Here is a 19,583-nt window from a genome sequence, read left to right as displayed (position 1 = left end):
TGGCATTTACATACATTCTTTAGGTGTTTGTTTCTTGAAGAGCATAAAACAATATTTTGATTGGAATAGACTTGTGGAGTGTGCACCAATAGAACAATCACTCTTTCAACCATTCCCTCACCGTCCTCGCTCTGCTATCTGACCATCACTTAGAACAAGAATCTGATCGGCACCGATGATGGTCGACAACCTGAAGACAGACGATTCACAATCAGACTAAAGACAGATCCAAACCATATAAACTCAGCATTAGAGGGGAGAAATGTGTGTGTCCTAATCACAGGAGGTTGTTGGCACCTTAATTGAGGAGGACAGGCTCGTGGTAATGGCTGGAGTGGAATGGTATCCAATACACCATGATGCCATTACATTCGCTCCATTCCAGCCATTATTATGAGCCATCCTCCCCTCAGCAGCCTCCACTGATCCTAATGTATGGGTTCCCTCTATACATGCATTTTTGTCCACCTGAGACCCATCCCTTACCTGTGAGCCACGACGATGGTGGTCCGGTTGGAGCACACTTTTGTGAGCGACGCCTGAATGTTGCGCTCCGTCTGTGTGTCTAGAGCAGATGTGGCCTGTGCAGAGGGAAAACTTTATGAGATAAATTACATGACTAAAATAATCAAGTTCAGTGAACTTGTATTAATCCACTGTAAAACAATATGACAGGGGGAATCAGTGGTGTCGGGGCAAATATTTGCCCTCATCAAATACGTTAAGAATGCATCCTTGCTTCCTCTCGTTCTTGAAAAAATATCTTATCGAACATGGCTGGACTGGTGAAAGCTAAGTGATAGAGCCATTGTGTTCACCTATCAATTTGTGTAAGCTCAGCAAAGCTCAATTTCAAGGAGAGGAGGGAGGAAGTGTGCGTTTTTAAAGTATTTGAACGTACTGGGGTGACGTTTCCCTAGGTAAAGATCTAGGACCAGCTTCCCCTCCCCAATCCTAAACTTAGCCAAAAAAATGATAAAAATGCTACACTGACCCAAGATCAGTGTCTCGAGGCATCTTCACCCTACACCTTGAACAGGGTCATTGAGCCTACTGGTGAACCTTCCTGAAAGTTTACCTCATCTAGCAGGATAATCCGAGGGGCCTTGAGGATGGTCCGGGCGATAGCCACCCTCTGCTTCTCCCCCCCGCTCAGCTTCAGACCCCTCTCGCCCACCTGGGTGTCGTATCCTGGGAGGGGGACAGACAGAGAAAACACAAACACAAACTTCACTCACCTCATACAGTAACAATGCACCTGGCAGCTACTGTGTGAACGCCGCAAATCTCCCCACTTGCTTGAGGAGATTTAGATATCAAAATGATTCGGCAAATGTGGTTAGTAAATACAAACCCTTAAAACAACAATATTGACACCCATAAGCCACCTTCAGGTTAACTACAGCCAGAAATATAACGGCAACATACAGTTCTGGTTTCCAGGAACAGATTAAGCCTAGTCCTGGACTCAATAGAGAATCTCCACTGAAATAGATTTTTAGTCTAGGACAAGGCTTAATCTGTGCCTGGAAACCAGCAAAAGAGGCCGTGGTATTTCCGTACCTTCTGGGAACGTCTGGATCTTCTCGTGAATGTCTGCGGCGATAGCCGCCTCCTCCACTTCGTGGTCGCTGGCGGAGATGCGTCCGTAGCGGATGTTGTCGCGGATGTTGTCGTTGAAGAGGACCGTGTCCTGGGGCACCACGCCAATGTGGGCACGCAGAGACACCTGCTTCACCTGCACCCAGATACCAAGAGGCTCAGAATACACTATATTAATACAAGGTCAAGCTCATTAGGACACGCAATGGAAAAACGATGCGTTGCATGTCCTGCACCCAAGTGTATCATATTAACTATACTGTATAACTGAAACAGTAGACCACCAACATATAACAAACCTAATGTTATATACAACATCTGCTAACAAGGCAGTTTGTCTGGGAACTATTTTTTTGCAACTGGGCAAATTACTCACCTTACAGATGTCCTGGCCATCGATGCGGATGCATCCTCCCTGGACGTCATAAAAACGGAAGAGCAGGCGAAGGATGGTGCTCTTACCACACCCTGACTGGCCAACCTAGGGATGTCAACAAACACACAAACTGTTAAGCAAGAAACATCTGTACTACACATGGTCCAGACACAAACCATCACATGACTGATAGAGAGAAATCAAACACTGCTCAAGTGTGTAACCTCTGGGTAATGCTCGGAAGCTTCGAATCCAATCTTACCAATGCAACAGTCTGGCCTGGCTGCACAGTGAATGATACGTCCTTAAGGATCTCCTTCCTTAAAAAGAAAACACACAGAAGCACAAAATATATATTTAATCAAATCAAATTATATTTGTCACATGCGCCGAAAAATACAGGTGTAGACCTTACTGTGAAATGCTTACTTACAAGCCCTTAAACAACAGCACAATTTTAAGAAAATAAGTGTTAAGTAAAAACAGATAAGTACATTTTTTAATTTTTTTTATTAAACAGCAGCAGCAAAATCACAATAGCGAGGCTATATAGAGGGGATTCCGGAACAGAGTCAATGTGCAGGGGTACCAGTTAGTTGAGGTAATATGTACATGTAGGTAGAGTTAAAGTGACTATGCACAGATAATAAACAGAGAGTAGCAGCAGCGTAAAAGAGGGGGAGGGGGACAATGCAACTAGTCTAGGTAGCCAATTGATAAGCCGTTAAGAAGCATTTTGGACCTAGACTTGGCGCTCCGGAACCGCTTGCCGTGCGATAGCAGAGAGAACAGTCTATGACTAGGGTGGCTGGAGTCTTTGACAATTTTTAGGGCCTTCCTCTGACACTGCCTAGTATAGAGGTCCTGGATGGCAGGAAGCTGGGCCCCAGTGATGTACTGGGCCGTACGCACTACCCTCTGTAGTGTATTGCGGTCGGAGGCAGAGCAGTTGCCATACCAGGCAGTGATGCAACCAGTCAGGATGCTCTCGATGGTGCAGCTGTAGAAACTTTTGAAGATCTGAGGACCCATGCCAAATCTTTTCAGTCTCCTGAGGAGGAATAGGTTTTGTCGTGCCCTCTTCACGGCTGTCTCTTGGTGTGCTTGGACCATGATAGTTTGTTGGTGATGTGGACACCAAGGAACTTGAAGCTCTCAACCTGCTCCACTACAGCCCTGTCGATGAGAATGGGGTTGTGCTCGGTCCTCCTTTACCTGTAGTCCACAATCATCTCCTTTGTCTTGATTACGTTGAGGGAGAGGTTGTTGTCCTGGCACCACACTGCCAGGTCTCTGACCTCCTCCCTATAGGCTGTCTCATCATTGTCGGTGATCAGGCTTTCAGCAAACTTAATGACGGTGTTGGAGTCGTGCCTGGCCATGAAGTCATGAGTGAACAGGGAGTACAGGAGGGGACTGAGCACGCACCCCTGAGGGGCCCCCGTGTTGAGGATCAGCGTGGCGGATGTGTTGTTACTTACCCTTACCACCTGGGGGTGGCCCGTCTGGAAGTCCAGTATCCAGTTGCAGAGGGAGGTGTTTAGTCCCAGGGCCCTGAGCATAGTGATAAGCTTTGAGGGCACTATGGTGTTGAACACTGAGCTGTAGTCAATGAATAGCATTCTCACATAGGTGTTCATTTTGTCCAGGTGGGAAAGGGCAGTGTGGAGTGCAATAGAGATTGCATCATCTGTGGATCTGTTGGGGCAGTAGGCTTTCTGGGATAATGATGTTGATGTGAGCCATGACCAGCCTTTCAAAGCACTTCATGGTTACCGACGTGAGTGCAACGGGTCAGTAGTCATTTAGGCAGGTTACCTTACTGTTCTTGGGCACAGGGACTATGGTGGTCTGCTTGAAACGTGTTGGCATTACAGACTCAGACAGGGACAGTTTGAAAATGTCAGTGAAGACACTTGCCAGTTGGTCAGCGCATGCTCAGAGTACACGCCCTGGTAATCCGTTTGGCCCTGCGGCCTTGTGAATGTTGACCTGTTTAAAAGGTCTTACTCACATCGGCTATGGCGAGTGTGATCACACAATCGTCCGGAACAGCTGATGCTCTGATGCATGTTTCAGTGTTACTTGCCTCGGAGCGAGCATAGAAGTAATTTAGCTCATCTGGTAGGCGCGTGTCACTGGGCAGCTCGCGGTTGTGCTTCCCTTTGTAGTCTATAATAGTTTGCAAGCCCTGCCATATCCGATGAGCGTCGTAGCCAGTGTAGTACGATTCAATCTTAGTCCTGTATTGATGCTTTGCCTGTTTGATGATTCATGGGGATGACGTCATTGATGCACTTATTGATGAAGCCAGTGACTGATGTGATGTACTCCTCAATGCCATCGGAAGAATCCCGGAACATATTACAGTCTGTGCTAGCAAAACAGTCCTGTAGCTTAGCATCTGCTTCATCTGACCACTTTTTTTATTGACCGAGTCACTGGTGCTTACTGCTTTAGTTTTTGCTTGTAAGCAGGAATCAGGAGGATAGTGTTATGGTCAGATTTGCCAAATGGAGGGCGAGGGAGAGCTTTGTAAGCATCTGTGTGTGTAGTAAAGGTGGTCTAGAGTTTTTTCCCCCCTCTGGTTGCACATTTAACATGCGGGTAGAAATGAGGTAAAACAGATTTAAGTTTCCCTGCATTAAAGTCCTCGGCCACTAGGAGAGCCGCCTCTGGATGAGCATTTTCCTGTTTGCTTATGGTCTTATACAGGATACATGTGCTCGTAGTTTGTCTACTTTATTATCCAATGATTGTACGTTGGCTAATAGGACCGATGGTAAAGGGAGATTACCCACTCGCCGTCAGATCCTTACAAGGCACCCAGACCTACGTCGCCGATCAAAGGAGAACGCTGGAACTACCACAACTATGATTATTCATCAAACTGTTTCTGAATCAGTCTCTGTGTATAGCCTACACACGTTTCATCAGTCCAAACAAGATCTGAATATAAATAAATAAAAATCTTGGGACTTACCCGTCAGTGTAGTTAAAGTACACATTCTCAAACTCCACTTTTCCCAGTTTATAGAGAAGGTTCCCTGCATTCACCACATCCTTCACCTGAAGAGAAATCAAGATAAAGCACATCAAATTACAAAAAATGTATTTCCCATAATGAAATGCAAAGATTATATTCTGACACAGGGAGAATCTCGATTGGTTTTGCTTGCCTCCTCCCTCCTCTCTTCCATCCTCGCCTCGTTTGAAAAAGGTTGAAGGTAATCAAGGAGAGGTGGCGAGGAGAAGGAACGTGGAAACAAATAAGCTTTTCATGAAATGAGACTCTCTCCACTCACGCATCGTCAGGCAAATGACGCTTACAACAAAATAAATGTGTAGTGATAAAAAAAAAATGCTAGTTGTGCAAGACATTTTATAGATAAAAGGATAAGTAGTGTATTGATTTTAAATGTGTACATGCTTTTCTCCTCCGCGAAAACAAAAGCTGATTCGAAGGGATTTTAAAACACTTCCATGCTACCTGCTATGAGGATACTATTGTGCATCCTCGGTCGAAGTAGGTCATCAAGGATGGGAGAAGACTCGAATTGGCACTTCTCGATCACTTATTGTTTTTCCGGGTCACGGAGGGTGGAGGAGAGGACAGACTTTTCCAATTGAGTATCTCCCATACACACCAAAAAGCTGGTCATTGACAACCAATTTCAAAATTACCTCCTCTTCCTCTGTAAAGAGCTTAAACATGCTCTCCATGTCGATAAAGGAGTTCTGGATCATTCTGTAGAGGTTGAGGACATATGTATTATAAAGAGCACTTGTTGTACATTATGGGTACTGTAGTACATGATGCTATAAACAATGCCTTCCATAGATCTGTGTCAATAGTCTAGCTGAATTTGCTTGTGTCGTTCCTGATCTAAACTGACATGTGGAAGCACAATGTTGGAAACCAATACAGTCCATTTAGCTATAAGTGACAGACATAAAAGAGACTAGGGAAGGATGACAGGAAGTATAAATTAAACCCAGACCATAACACCTCTCACCTGTAGTAGGTTCCAAACCAGTTGAGAGGGGTGTAGAGCTGGATGATGTAGGTGCCGAAGAGGACAAAGTCTCCAACCTGGAAATAGAGTGTATTTAGCCTGGTTAAACCGGACCGAACACTTGGCTCACTATTGTTTCACTTCGTTCAGTTTTGTTTAACCAGGCTAAAGTTCACAGCAGCTGACTTGAATGTATACTTCATACACCACATGTATTACTGAGAAAAACATGTAGTACCACAACACTGTGTCAAAGGTAAGTTTTTTAGCAAATGTTCAAACAAGCATGAAAACATACATACAGCAGCAAGGCTACGTGGCCTAGTAGTGATACAATGCATTTGTATTGATTGCTTATGGCGGCAAGGCAAGTTACAAATCATTTCCTTAATAGAGTACAAAAACGTTTCCTAATCTAATGTAGGACATAGAGCCAAAAAACAACATAGCCCTAGCATAGAGGAGAAAAAAGTGGATGGGTGGAGAGAGCTTGAGGTGGGTCAATAGGGATTTTCACACTACCGAGGCAAACCAAGCTGCACTGGTCAGGTTACACATCCAGACATTTACCATAGTTGCTGGAAAAGTGCTGATAAGGACAATGTGAAAAGAGCCAGGGCAGTTAGTTTTCGGTCTGCTCGATAGGGTGAAAAGGGTAGTAGAATGAGCATCTAGACCTTTAACGGGAACTTCAGTATTTCACAACTTCATGTTAAATGGTTTCACACCCTGAAAGTGGTTATTTAATAAAAACCAAACAAGGATTAAAGATCATAGTCCTGGCTCATAGACTATTGTCAGGGTGAGGAACCATCTAACATTACTTTGTAAAATACTCAACTTTCCCTTTAAGCTAGTAAAGGCTCCGAGCTCAGTACCTTAAACTTGCCCTCCTGGACAAAGTAGGCACAGAGCAGTGACCCGGCCAGTAGACCTGAACCGATGATCAGGTTTTGTGTCTGGTTCAGGAAGGCCAGAGAGGCTTGTGTCTTCCATTCTGAGGTCTAAGACGGGAGGGGACAGACAAACAGGCCACAAACGCAACAGTACAATCAAAAGCGTTATAGTCTGGTCCCAGATCTGTTTGTGCTGTCTGTTTGCACTGCTGAACAGACCTGGAACCAGGATAGAGATACAAAAGCTAAAGAAATGTCTGCTGGTTGAAGTTCTAAAATCCTAGAACATCATTAATGATGGCAAGCTCTATTTAACTATGCTTCTGAGGTGGTCAAACACATTTCGTATAATCTATTCATTCTGCTACTGGTCACATGTACAGTTGAAGTCGGAAGTTTACATACACTTAGGTTGTAGTCATTAAAACTCGTTTTTTACCACTCCACACATTTCTAGTTAACAAACTATAGTTTTGGCAAGTCGGTTAGGACATCTACTTAGTGCATGACACAGGTAATCTTTCCAACAACTGTTTACAGACAGATTATTTCACTTATAATTCACTGTATCACAATTCCAGTGGGTCAGAAGTTTACATACACTAAGTTGACTGTGCCTTTAAACAGCTTGGAGAATTCAAGAAAATTATGTCATGGCTTTAGAAGCTTCTGATAGGCGAATTGACATCATTTGAGTCAATTGGAGGTGTACCAGTGGATGTATTTCAAGGCCTACCTTCAAACTCAGTGTCTCTTTGCTTGACATCATGGGAAAAGCAAAAGAAATCAGCCAAGACCTCAGAAAAACAATTGTAGACCTCTACAAGTCTGGTTCATCCTTGGGAGCAATTTCCAAATGCCTGAAGGTACCACGTTCATCTGTACAAACAATAGTACACAAGTATAAACACCATGGGACCACGCAGCCGTCACACCGCTCAGGAAGAAGCTGAACGTACTTATGTGCGAAAAGTGCAAATCAATCGCAGAAGAGCAGCAAAGGACCTCTTGAAGATGCTGGAGGAAACAGGTACAAAAGTATCTATATCCACAGTAAAACAAGTCCTATATCGACATAACCTGAAAGGCCGCTCAGCAAGGAAGAAGCCACTGCTCCAAAACCGACATAAAAAAGCCAGACTACGGTTTGCAACTGCACATGGGGACAAAGATCGTACTTTTTGGAGAAATGTCCTCTGGTCTGATGAAACAAAACTGTATGGCCATAATGACAATCGTTATGTTTGGAGGACAAAGGGGGAGGCTTGCAAGCCGAAGAACACCATCCCAACTGTGAAGCACGGGGGTGGCAGCATCATGTTGTGGGGGTGCTTTGCTGCAGGAGGGACTGACTCACTTCACAAAATTGATGGCATCATGAGAATGGAAAATGATGTGGATATATTAAAGCAACATCTTAAGACATCAGTCAGGGAGTTAAGGCTTGGTCGCAAATGGGTCTTCCAAATGGACAATGACCCCAAGCATACTTCCAAATGGCTTAAGGATAACAAAGTCGAGGTATTGGAGTGGCCATTACAAAGCCCTGACCTCAATCCTATAGAAAATTTGTGGGCAGAACTGAGAAAGCGTGTGCCAGCAAGGAGGCCTACAAACCTGACTCAGTTACTCCAGCTCTGTCAGGAGGAATGGGCCAAAATTCACCCAACTTATTGTGGGAAGCTTGTGGAAGGCTACCCGAAACGCTTGACCCAAGTTAAACAATTGAAAGGCAATGTTACCAAATACTAATTGAGTGCATGTAAACTTCTGACACACTGGGAATGTGATGAAAGAAATAAATCACTCTACTGTTATTCTGACATTTCACATTCTTAAAATAAAGTGGTGATCCTAACTAAGCTAATGCAGGGAATTTTTACTAGGATTAAATGTCAGGAATTGTGAAAAACTGAGTTTGAATGTATTTGGCAAAGGTTTATCTAAAATTCCGACTTCAACTGTATATATTATCATTAGTATATTACCATAGTATTTAAATATATGCTACCAGTCACTTTTTTTTACATGTAAAATGCCTTCAGAAAGTATTCATTATTTTTTTCCACATTTAGTTGTGTTACAGCCTGAATGGATTCAATTTAGATTTTTTGTCACTGGCCTACACACACAATAACCCATAATGTGGAATTATAATTTTAGACATCTTTACAAATTAATTAAAAATGAAAAGCTAAAGTGTCTTGCGTCAATAAGTATTTGTTACAGCAAGTCTAAATAAGTTAGGAGTAAAAATGTGCTTAAAGTCATATTAGTTGCATGGACTCACTGTGTGCAATAAGTGTTGAACATGATTTTTGAATGACTACCTTATCTCTGTAACCCACACATACAGATAATTGTAAGGTTCCTCAGTCGAGCAGTGAATTTCAAACACAGATTCAACCACAATGACCAGGGAGTTTTCCAATGCCTCGCAAAGGGCACCTGTTGGTAGATTAAAAAAAAGAAGCTAACATTGAATATCTTTGAGCATGGTGAAGTTATTAACTACACTTCGGCTGGTGTATCAATACACCAAGTCGCGACAAAAATACAGGCATCCTTCCTAACTCAGTTGCCGGAGAGGAAGGAAACCGCTCAGGGATTTCACCATGAGGCCAATGGTGACTTTAAAACAGTTACATTGCTGTGATAGAAGAAAGCTGAGGATGGATCGACAACATTGTAGTTACTCCACAATACTAAACTAATTGACAGAGTGAAAAGAAGGAAGCCTGTACAGAATAAAAATATTCCAAAACATGCATCCTGTTTCCAACAAGGCACTAAAGTAATAGGGAAAGGGAAGGGGGATACCTAGTCAGTTGTCCAACTGAATGTATTCAACTGAAATGTGTCTTCCGCATTTAACCCAACCCCTCAATCAGAGAGGTGCGGGGGGCTGCATCCACGTCCACGGCGCCCGGGGAACAGTGGGTTAACTGCCTTGTTCAGGGGCAGAAGGACAGATTTTTACCTTGTCAGCTCGGGGATTCGACCCAGCAACCGTTCCTGTTACTGGCCCAACACTCTAATCACTAGGCTACCTGCTGCAAGAAAGGTGTCAAAGCAATTAACTGAGTACCGTAACTCCATATTTTCAAGCATAGGGGTGGCTGCATCATGTTATGGGTATGCTTGTAATCATTAAGGACTGAGGAGTTTTTCAGAATTTTTTTTTTTAACAGAATGGAACTAAGCACAGGCAGAATCCTTAAAGGAAAACCTGGTTGAGTCTGCTTTCCACCAGACACTGGAAGTTGAATTCACCTTTCAGCAGGACAATAATCTAAAACGCAAAGTCAAATCTACAATGGAGTTGCTTACCAAGAATACAGTAAATGTTCCTGAGTGGCTGAGTTACAGTTTTGACTTAAATCTACTTTAAAATCTAAGGCAAGATTTGAAAATGGTTGTCTAGCAATGATCAACAACCAATTTGACAGGGCTTGAAGAATTTTTAAAGAATACAAATGGGCAAATATTACACAATCCTGGTGTGGAAAGTTCTTAGAGACCTACCCAGAAAGACTCACAGCTGTAATCACTGCGAAAAGTGCTCCCACAAAGTATTGACTCCTGAGTGTGAATAGTTAGGTAAATTTGATATTTCTGTATTTCATTTTAAATACATTTGCAAAAACTTCTAAAAACACATTTCACTTTCTCATTATGGGGTATTGTGTGTAGATGGGTGAGACAAAATTATACACTGCTCAAAAAAATAAAGGGAACACTAAAATAACACATCCTAGATCTGAATGAATGAAATAATCTTATTAAATACTTTTTTCTTTACATAGTTGAATGTGCTGACAACAAAATCACAAAAATAATCAATGGAAATCCAATTTATCAACTCATGGAGGTCTGGATTTGGAGTCACACTCAAAATTAAAGTGGAAAACCACACTACAGGCTGATCCAACTTTGATGTAATGTCCTTAAAACAAGTCAAAATGAGGCTCAGTAGTGTGTGTGGCCTCCACTTGCCTGTATGACCTCCCTACAACGCCTGGGCATGCTCCTGATGAGGTGGCGGATGGTCTCCTGAGGGATCTCCTCCCAGACCTGGACTAAAGCATCCGCTAACTCCTGGACAGTCTGTGGTGCAACGTGGCGTTGGTGAATGGAGCGAGACATGATGTCCCAGATGTGCTCAATTGGATTCAGGTCTGGGGAACGGGCGGGCCAGTCCATAGCATCAATGCTTTCCTCTTGCAGGAACTGCTGACACACTCCAGCCACATGAGGTCTAGCATTGTCTTGCATTAGGAGGAACCCAGGGCCAACCGCACCAGCATATGGTCTCACAAGGGGTCTGAGGATCTCATCTCGGTACCTAATGGCAGTCAGGCTACCTCTGGCGAGCACATGGAGGGCTGTGCGGCCCCCCAAAGAAATGCCACCCTACACCATGACTGACCCACCGCCAAACCGGTCATGCTGGAGGATTTTGCAGGCAGCAGAACGTTCTCCACGGCGTCTCCAGACTGTCACATGTGCTCAGTGTGAACCTGCTTTCATCTGTGAAGAGCACAGGGCGCCAGTGGTGAATTTGCCAATCTTGGTGTTCTCTGGCAAATGCCAAACGTCCTGCACGGTGTTGGGCTGTAAGCACAACCCCCACCTGTGGACGTTGGGCCCTCATACCACCCTCATGGAGTCTGTTTCTGACCGTTTGAGCAGACACATGCACATTTGTGGCCTGCTGGAGGTCATTTTGCAGGGCTCTGGCAGTGCTCCTCCTGCTCCTCCTTGCACAAAGGCGGAGGTAGCAGTCCTGCTGCTGGGTTGTTGCCCTCCTACGGCCTCCTCCACGTCTCCTGATGTACTGGCCAGTCTCCTGGTAGCACCTCCATGCTCTGGACACTACGCTGACAGACACAGCAAACCTTCTTGCCACAGCTCGCATTGATGTGCCATCCTGGATGAGCTGCACTACCTGAGCCACTTGTGTGGGTTGTAGACTCCGTCTCATGCTACCACTAGAGTGAAAGCACCGCCAGCATTCAAAAGTGACCAAAACATCAGCCAGAAAGCATAGGAACTGAGAAGTGGTCTGTGGTCACCACCTGCAGAACCACTCCTTTATTGGGGGTGTCTTGCTAATTGCCTATAATTTCCACCTGTTGTCTATTCCATTTGCACAACAGCATGTGAAATGTATTGTCAATCAGTGTTGCTTCCTAAGTGGACAGTTTGATTTCACAGAAGTGTGATTGACTTGGAGTTACATTGTGTTGTTTAAGTGTTCCCTTTATTTTTTTGAGCAGTGTATTTAATCTATTTTGAATTCAGGCTGTAAAAACAAAATGTGGAATAAGTCAAGGGGTATGAATACTTTCTGAAGGCACTGTGTGTTCATCTGCCTGTCACACACACACACGCTTCTGCCATCCTGTTTACTATTATTATTTATCCTGCTACCAGTCACTTTCTCCTAATCCCTGCCTACATGTACATACCTAAGTCTAGTATCCCTGCACATTGTACATGTACCCTGTATATAGCTTCCTCTCTTATTTCTTGTGTTATTACAAAACATTTTCTTATTAGTTATTACTTTTTTGATATTATATTGAATACTGCACTGCTGGGTAGGGCTTGCAAGTTAACACAATGAGCCCCACCGTAATGAAGGCGTGATTTAGGACTTTAATTTTATAGATTGTGTGTTTGCGCTACAGACTTCTGGACTGTAACATTGGATTTGTCTATTTCTTCTGCATCCATAGTCTGTGTGATTAACGGGGGTTGAGCTAGAGTGGTATTTGTGAGACAAGGGTGGATCTCGAAGGGGACCAGGGCAGGGTTTTGTAAACAAAAACATCTGTAGAGTCCGAATGGTTTGAGCTACAAACTATTAAAAGCTATACAGTATATGAAAAGATGAGACTCCCACGAACACTCACAAGCTACACAAGAATCGTTAGAGGGGGTTCTTCTACATAGAAGATCATAGGAAATCCCAGGACAAAGTGTCTGTAATATAATACTGTAATACGCTTACATAGTTGCTGTCAAACTCCACAGTTGTCACTGACTAGTTGGACATTCATTTCCCAATGAGCAAACAACTTCTGTACTTACAGCATTCATATAAATTCATGTTTATCAGGTGTTTGCTTTGGCTGACCTTTTTATTGTTGACATTTGTCAATACAACTCATGAATGCAACGGTTTATGTCAAATTGTTTTGTGTCCTACTTGTGGCCCTGGTTGTCCTGATAACAAAAAATAAAAATAAACTAAATTGTTAGGCTAAATATAAAAGGCTGGACAGATAAATGAAAGTCATATATATGAAAAGCAGATTTTTGCTGGGGTCTTGGGACTGTGCATGTGAAAAACCAAAGCAAGCACTCTGGTGTAAATTAACTCAGATCTATATTCTCAACTCTTCAGAGTTTGACATCTATAGCCTGGATTACCTGATACTTCAGAATGGCGTCCTCAAAACGGTTCACCTCGTAATTCTCTGCATTGTAGTACTTCACCTGTAGGAAAAACGTTACAATCGCAGCCATGAAGCAACTCTGAAGTTGAAGAAATGCAATATGTTTGCGGGAATCTTCATGTGCCACCATGGCAAGTAGGGATTCTGGGTTGTGTTCATTAGGCATCAAACAGACAAACTGGGAGGGACTACCTGGAATTTTTACGTTGAATAATGTTTTTAAACATTTTCTGTTGTGTGCCCTAAAAAACAAAATCCAAGTAGAGGTTAAAGGTCAATGGGACCATCTTGGTACCGTCTCAAAGTTGAGCAGGGAGTCCACCGCCTTGGACTTTGTGTTGTTGTCCTGGGTGTTCATGTCTCGCCTGTACTTGGTCCTCCATTCCGTGATGATGATGGTAAGGGCTGAAGAGATGTATTGATGGACCATTATGAAATATTACATTGGTACTATCAGACCTCGGTCGAATGCACATGTAAAATACTTTCAAATAGGTGTGATTAATTTAGCTTGGAGTTTATTAAAATGTCCCCGGAGAAGAAGGCAGACATTTTACGTGTCCCCAACCGATTGTGTTTTTTGTAATTTATTTTGTACATAATGTTGCCGCTACCGTCTCTTATGACCAAAAATAACTTCTGGACATCAGGATTGCGATTACTCACCACAGGCTGGCAGAATCCTTTTTTTCCTTTTACGCGACGCAAACTATATACAGCTTTCTCGGGAACATGCCCAGATCCCCATGATATGCGTGAAGAGGAGGTGGAGAAAAAGGGGCCAAAGGGCGGGCTGCCTTCTGAGAATTCGTAGGCGATCAAATAACCCCTAATTCCTTCCATTCTGCTAGCAAACGTACAATCTTTGGAGAATACAATAGATGACCTACGCGCAAGATTAAACTACCAACAGGACATTCAAAACTGTAATGTCTTATGCTTCACGGAGTCGTGGCTGAACGATAACACTATCAACATACAGCTGGCTGGTTATACGCTGTATCGGCAGGATAGAACAGCGGCGTCTGGTAAGACAAGGGGCGGCGGACTATGTATTTCTGTAAATAACAGCTGGTGCACGATATCTAAGGAAGTCTCAAGCTATTGCTCACCTGAGGTAGAGACCACACCTGTAGACCACACTATCAACCTAGAGAGTTTTCATCTGTATTTTTCATAGCTGTTTACATACCACCACAGTCAGAGGCTGGCACTAAGACAGCATTGAATGAGCTGTATTCCGACATAAGCAAACAAGAAAACACTCTCCCAGAGGCAGCACTCCTAGTGGCCGGGGACTTTAATGCAGAGAAACTTAAATCCGTTTTACCAAATTTCTATCAGCATGTTAAATGTGCAACCAGAGGAAAAAAATAAACTAGACCACCTTTACTCCACACACAAAGATGCATACAAAGCACTCCCTCGCCCTCCATTTGGCAAATCTGACCACAATTCTATCGTCCTGATTCCTGCTGACAATCAAATTAACGCAGGAAGCACCAGTGACTAGATCAATAAAAAAAGTGGTCAGATGAAGCAGATGCTAAGCTACAGGACTGTTTTGCTATCACAGACTGGAATATGTTCCGGGATTCTTCCGATGGCATTGAGGAGTACACCACATCAGTCATTGGCTTCATCAATATGTGCATCAATGACGTCGTCCCCACAGTGGCCGTAAGTACATACCCCAACCAGAAGCCATGGATTACAGGCAACATCCGCACTGAGCTAAAGGCTAGAGCTGTCACTTTCAAGGAGCGGGACTCTAACCTGGAAGCTTATAAGAAATCCCACTATGCCCTCCAACGAACCATCAAACAGGCAAAGTGTCAATACAGGACTAAGATCGAATCGTACTACACCGGCTCCTGAACACCTAATCAAATGGCTACCCAGACTATTTGCATTGTCTCCCCCTCTTTTACACCGCTGCTACTCTCTGTTGTTATCATCTATCCATAGTCACTTTAATAACTCTACCCACATGTATATACAGTATCTCACAAAAGTGAGTAGACCCCTCACATTTTTGTAAATATTTGAGTGTATCTTTTCATGTGACAACACTGAAGAAATGACACTTTGCTACAATGTAAAGTAGTGAGTGTACAGCTTGTATAACAGTGTAAATTTGCTGTCCCCTCAAAATAACACAACACACAGCCATTAATGTCTAAACCGCTGGCAACAAAAGTGAGTACACCCCTAAGTGAAAATATCCAAATTGGGCCCAAAGTGTCAATATTTTGTGTGGCCACCATCGTTTTCCAGCACTGCCTTAACCCTCTTGGGCATGCCACTGGAGTCCTCTTCCCCTCTTCCATGACGACATCACGGAGCTGGTGGATGTTAGAGACCTTGCACTCCTCCACCTTCCGTTTGAGGACGCCCCACAGATGCTCAATAGGGTTTAGGTCTGGAGACATGCTTGGCCAGTCCATCACCTTTACCCTCAGCTTCTTTAGCAAGGCAGTGGTCGTCTTGGAGGTGTGTTTGGGGTCGTTGTCATGTTGGAATACTGCCCTGCGGCCCAGTCTCCGAAGAGAGGGGATCATGCTCTGCTTCAGTATGTCACAGTACATGTTGGCATTCATGGTTCCCTCAATGAACTGCAGCTCCCCAGTGCCGGCAGCACTCATGCAGCCCCAGACCATGACACTCCCACCACCATGCTTGACTGTAGGCAAGACACACTTGTCTTTGTACTCCTCACCTGGTTGCCGCCACACACGCTTGACACCATCTGAACCAAATAAGTTTATCTTGGTCTCATCAGACCACAGGACATGGTTCCAGTAATCCATGTCCTTAGTCTGCTTGTCTTCAGCAAACTGTTTGCGGGCTTTCTTGTGCATCATCTTTAGAGGAGGCTTCCTTCTGGGACGACAGCCATGCAGACCAATTTGATACAGTGTGCGGCGTATGGTCTGAGCACTGACAGGCTGACCCCCCACCCCTTCAACCTCTGCAGCAATGCTGGCAGCACTCATACGTCTATTTCCCAAAGACAACCTCTGGATATGACGCTGAGCACGTGCACTCAACTTCTTTGGTCGACCATGGCGAGGCCTGTTCTGAGTGGAACCTGTCCTGTTAAACCGCTGTATAGTCTTGGCCACTGTGCTGCAGCTCAGTTTCAGGGTCTTAGCAATCTTCTTATAGCCCAGGCCATCTTTATGTAGAGCAACAATTATTTTTTTCAGATCCTCAGAGAGTTCTTTGCCATGTTGAACTTCCAGTGACCAGTCAGTATGAGGGAGTGTGAGAGTGATGACACCAAATTTAACACATCTGCTCCCCATTCACACCTGAGACCTTGTAACACTAACGAGTCACATGACACCGGGGAGGGAAAATGGCTAATTGGGCCCAATTTGGACATTTTCACTTAGGGGTGTACTCACTTTTGTTGCCAGCGGTTTAGACATTAATGGCTGTGTGTTGAGTTATTTTGAGGGGACAGCAAATTTACACTGTTATACAAGCTGTACACTCACTACTTTACATTGTAGCAAAGTGTCATTTCTTCAGTGTTGTCACATGAAAAGATATACTTAAATATTTACATAAATGTGAGGGGTGTACTCACTTTTGTGAGATACTGTATTACCTCAACTAACCGGTGCCCCCGCACATTGACTCTGTACCAGTACCCCTCTGTATATAGTCTCGCTATTGTTATTTAACTGCTGCTCTTTAATTACTTATTACTTTTATTTTTTATCTGTATTTTTTATTTTTAACTGCATTGTTGGTTAGCTCGTAAGTAAGCATCGTAAGTAAGCATTTCACTGTAAGGTCTACACCTGTTGTATTCGGCGCATGTGACCAATACATTTTGATTTGATTTAATGTACACTTTTGGGACTATTCCATTGGTGAAGGTCAAGTCATTTGAAAGTATTTCACATATTTGACTCAGATCAGATTATTATTAACTTATAAATATAACTGAATTGGTTCTGGAAAGGAGGCCTTGTACTCACTGAGGTAGAGGAACATACAGACGAATATGATGAGTCCGAACCAGGCGTTGAAGTAGGTGATGAAGTAGATGATGGAGATGACGATATCTGCGATGGTAGGGAAGATGCTGAATACAATGTAGCTGTGGAGAGAAAGAGAGGGAGGCCAGGTTTACCTCTGGGTTCAAACACAGAAACTGAGCAAGAGGACAAGTACATTTGTGTCTAGTTTGAGAAACAGATGCCTCACAAATCCTCAACTGGCAGCTTAATTAAATAGTACCCGCAACGTCAACAGTGAAGAGTCGACTCCGGGGTGCTGGCCTTCTAGGCAGAGTTGCAAAGAAAAAGCCATATCTCAGACTGGCCAATAAAAAGAAAAGATTAAGATGGGCAAAGGAACACAGACACTGGACAGAGGAAGATTGGGAAAAAATTGTTATGGACAGACGAATCTAAGTTTGAGGTGGACAGGATGACAAAGAAGAACATCTGTGCGACGCGGAAAAAATGAAAATATGCTGGAGGAGTGCTTGACGCCATCTGTCAAGCACGGTGGAGGCAATGTGATGGTCTGGAGGGTGCTTTGGTGGTGGTAAAGTGGGAGATTTGTACAGGGTAAAACGGTTCTTGAAGAAGGAAGGCTATCACTCCATTTTGCAACGCTATGCCCATACCCTGTGGACGGCGCTTAATTGGAGCCAATTTCCTCCTATAACAGGACAATGGCCCAAAACACAGCTCCAAACTATGCAAAAACTATTTAGGGAAGAAGCAGTCAGCTGGTATTCTCTCTATATTGGAGAGGCCAGCACAGTCACCGGATCTCAACCCTGTTGAGCTGTTGTGGGAGCAGCTTGACCGTATGGTACGTAGGGTTGCACATTTTGGGGAATATTCAGAGGTGGAAACCTTCCATGGGAATTAACGGAAATATATGCAAATTAATATGAATACCATTTAAATGTAGATGTTTTTTTTTGCATTGGATATATTTACCATATCATATTGAGACAGAAACATAAACCTTTTACCTTATGATAAGTAGACATACTTGCAAATGATGAAATCCTTCCAATAGAAATAAAGAGAACAATTTAGTTACGTATTGAACTTTAATTAAATGAGTTTACTCTTCACATGGGATGATTTCACTGAACAACAAAAGAAAGGAGATATTGAATGATCCCCAATGATCCATTGCATCTCCTAAAAACGTTTTCAACATACATCTGTAAAATGATAGTCTAGAAACTAAATCTTTGGTTGTCTTCCTCTCAGGCTTCCATGTCTTCTCCCTGGACCTCCTCAATGTCCACCTCTTGAACATCAGACTCTGAGGCCTCATCTTCACTGTCACTTTCCAACCTTGTTGAGGATGGCTCGTTGTCAGGCTCAAAAAGCCTAAAATTTGTTTGGATGGCCAACAATTTTTCAACCCTTGTATTGGTCAGCCTGTCGCGTGCTTTGGTGTGTGTGTTCCCAAACAAGGACCAGTTGCGCTCTGAGGTGGCTGATGTTGGTGGGATTTGGAGGATGATGGAGGCAACAGGGGAAAGAGCCTCAGATCCACAAAGTCCCTTCCATCAAGTGGCTGATGAGATATGTTGGCACGACTGCCATATTGCATCTCCCTCCCAAAGCCCTTGCTTGGAAGTGTACTTCGCCAGACTGCCAAGAACCTTGCCCTCATCCAGGCCAAGGTGACGAGACACGCTAGTGAGACACGGTAGTGATGACACCATAGGCCTTGTTGATCTCTGCACCAGACAGGATGCTCTTGCCAGCATACTTGGGGTCCAACATGTACACTGAGGCATTTATGGGCTTCAGGCAGAAGTCTTCACGCTTTTTGATGTATTTCAGATCTGCAGTTTCCTCTGCTTGGAGCAACAGTGAAGTGGGCAGGGCAGTACGGATTTGCAAGCAGAGTCTGACCATCAGACAGGATGACATTGTCTCCCTCAATCTGTGCAATGGCTACTGCTATAGGTTTCAGGAGTTTCAGGCTGCTTACCACTCTCTCACAAAATACATCATCCAGGAGAATCCTCTTGATGGGGGCTGTCCATATCAGCAGACTGTGATATGGCCATTTCTTGGAGAGACTCCTTTCCCTCCAGGAGACTGTCAAACATGATGACAACACCACCGCAAATGGTGTCGCTTGGCAGCTTCAATGTGGTGCTCTTCTTCTTCTCACTTTGCTTTGTGAGGTAGATTGCTGCTATAACTTGATGACCCTTCACATACCTAAG

General features: G+C 43.7%; 1 protein-coding gene across 1 annotated transcript in view; it reads right to left on the bottom strand.

The window, feature by feature from the left end:
• Positions 1 to 19,583, bottom strand: part of LOC106574324 (ATP-binding cassette sub-family B member 6) — a 33,792-nt gene that overhangs the window by 1,850 nt on the left and 12,359 nt on the right. Inside the window, exons 7-19 of the mRNA XM_014150166.2 lie at positions 17,347 to 17,468; positions 13,650 to 13,759; positions 13,329 to 13,394; positions 6,873 to 6,998; positions 5,995 to 6,071; positions 5,663 to 5,726; positions 4,962 to 5,047; positions 2,241 to 2,298; positions 1,979 to 2,083; positions 1,564 to 1,738; positions 1,079 to 1,191; positions 487 to 581; positions 122 to 190 (exon numbers count right to left, since the gene is read on the bottom strand). Coding sequence (XP_014005641.2) covers positions 122 to 190; positions 487 to 581; positions 1,079 to 1,191; positions 1,564 to 1,738; positions 1,979 to 2,083; positions 2,241 to 2,298; positions 4,962 to 5,047; positions 5,663 to 5,726; positions 5,995 to 6,071; positions 6,873 to 6,998; positions 13,329 to 13,394; positions 13,650 to 13,759; positions 17,347 to 17,468 — 1,266 coding nt within the window. The remainder of the gene's footprint in view (positions 1 to 121; positions 191 to 486; positions 582 to 1,078; positions 1,192 to 1,563; positions 1,739 to 1,978; positions 2,084 to 2,240; positions 2,299 to 4,961; positions 5,048 to 5,662; positions 5,727 to 5,994; positions 6,072 to 6,872; positions 6,999 to 13,328; positions 13,395 to 13,649; positions 13,760 to 17,346; positions 17,469 to 19,583) is intronic.

The sequence above is a fragment of the Salmo salar genome, chromosome ssa16 (assembly GCF_905237065.1).
Source record: "Salmo salar chromosome ssa16, Ssal_v3.1, whole genome shotgun sequence".
NCBI classification, from domain to species: Eukaryota; Metazoa; Chordata; class Actinopteri; order Salmoniformes; family Salmonidae; genus Salmo; species Salmo salar.
This window is presented reverse-complemented; position numbering and strand designations above follow the sequence as displayed.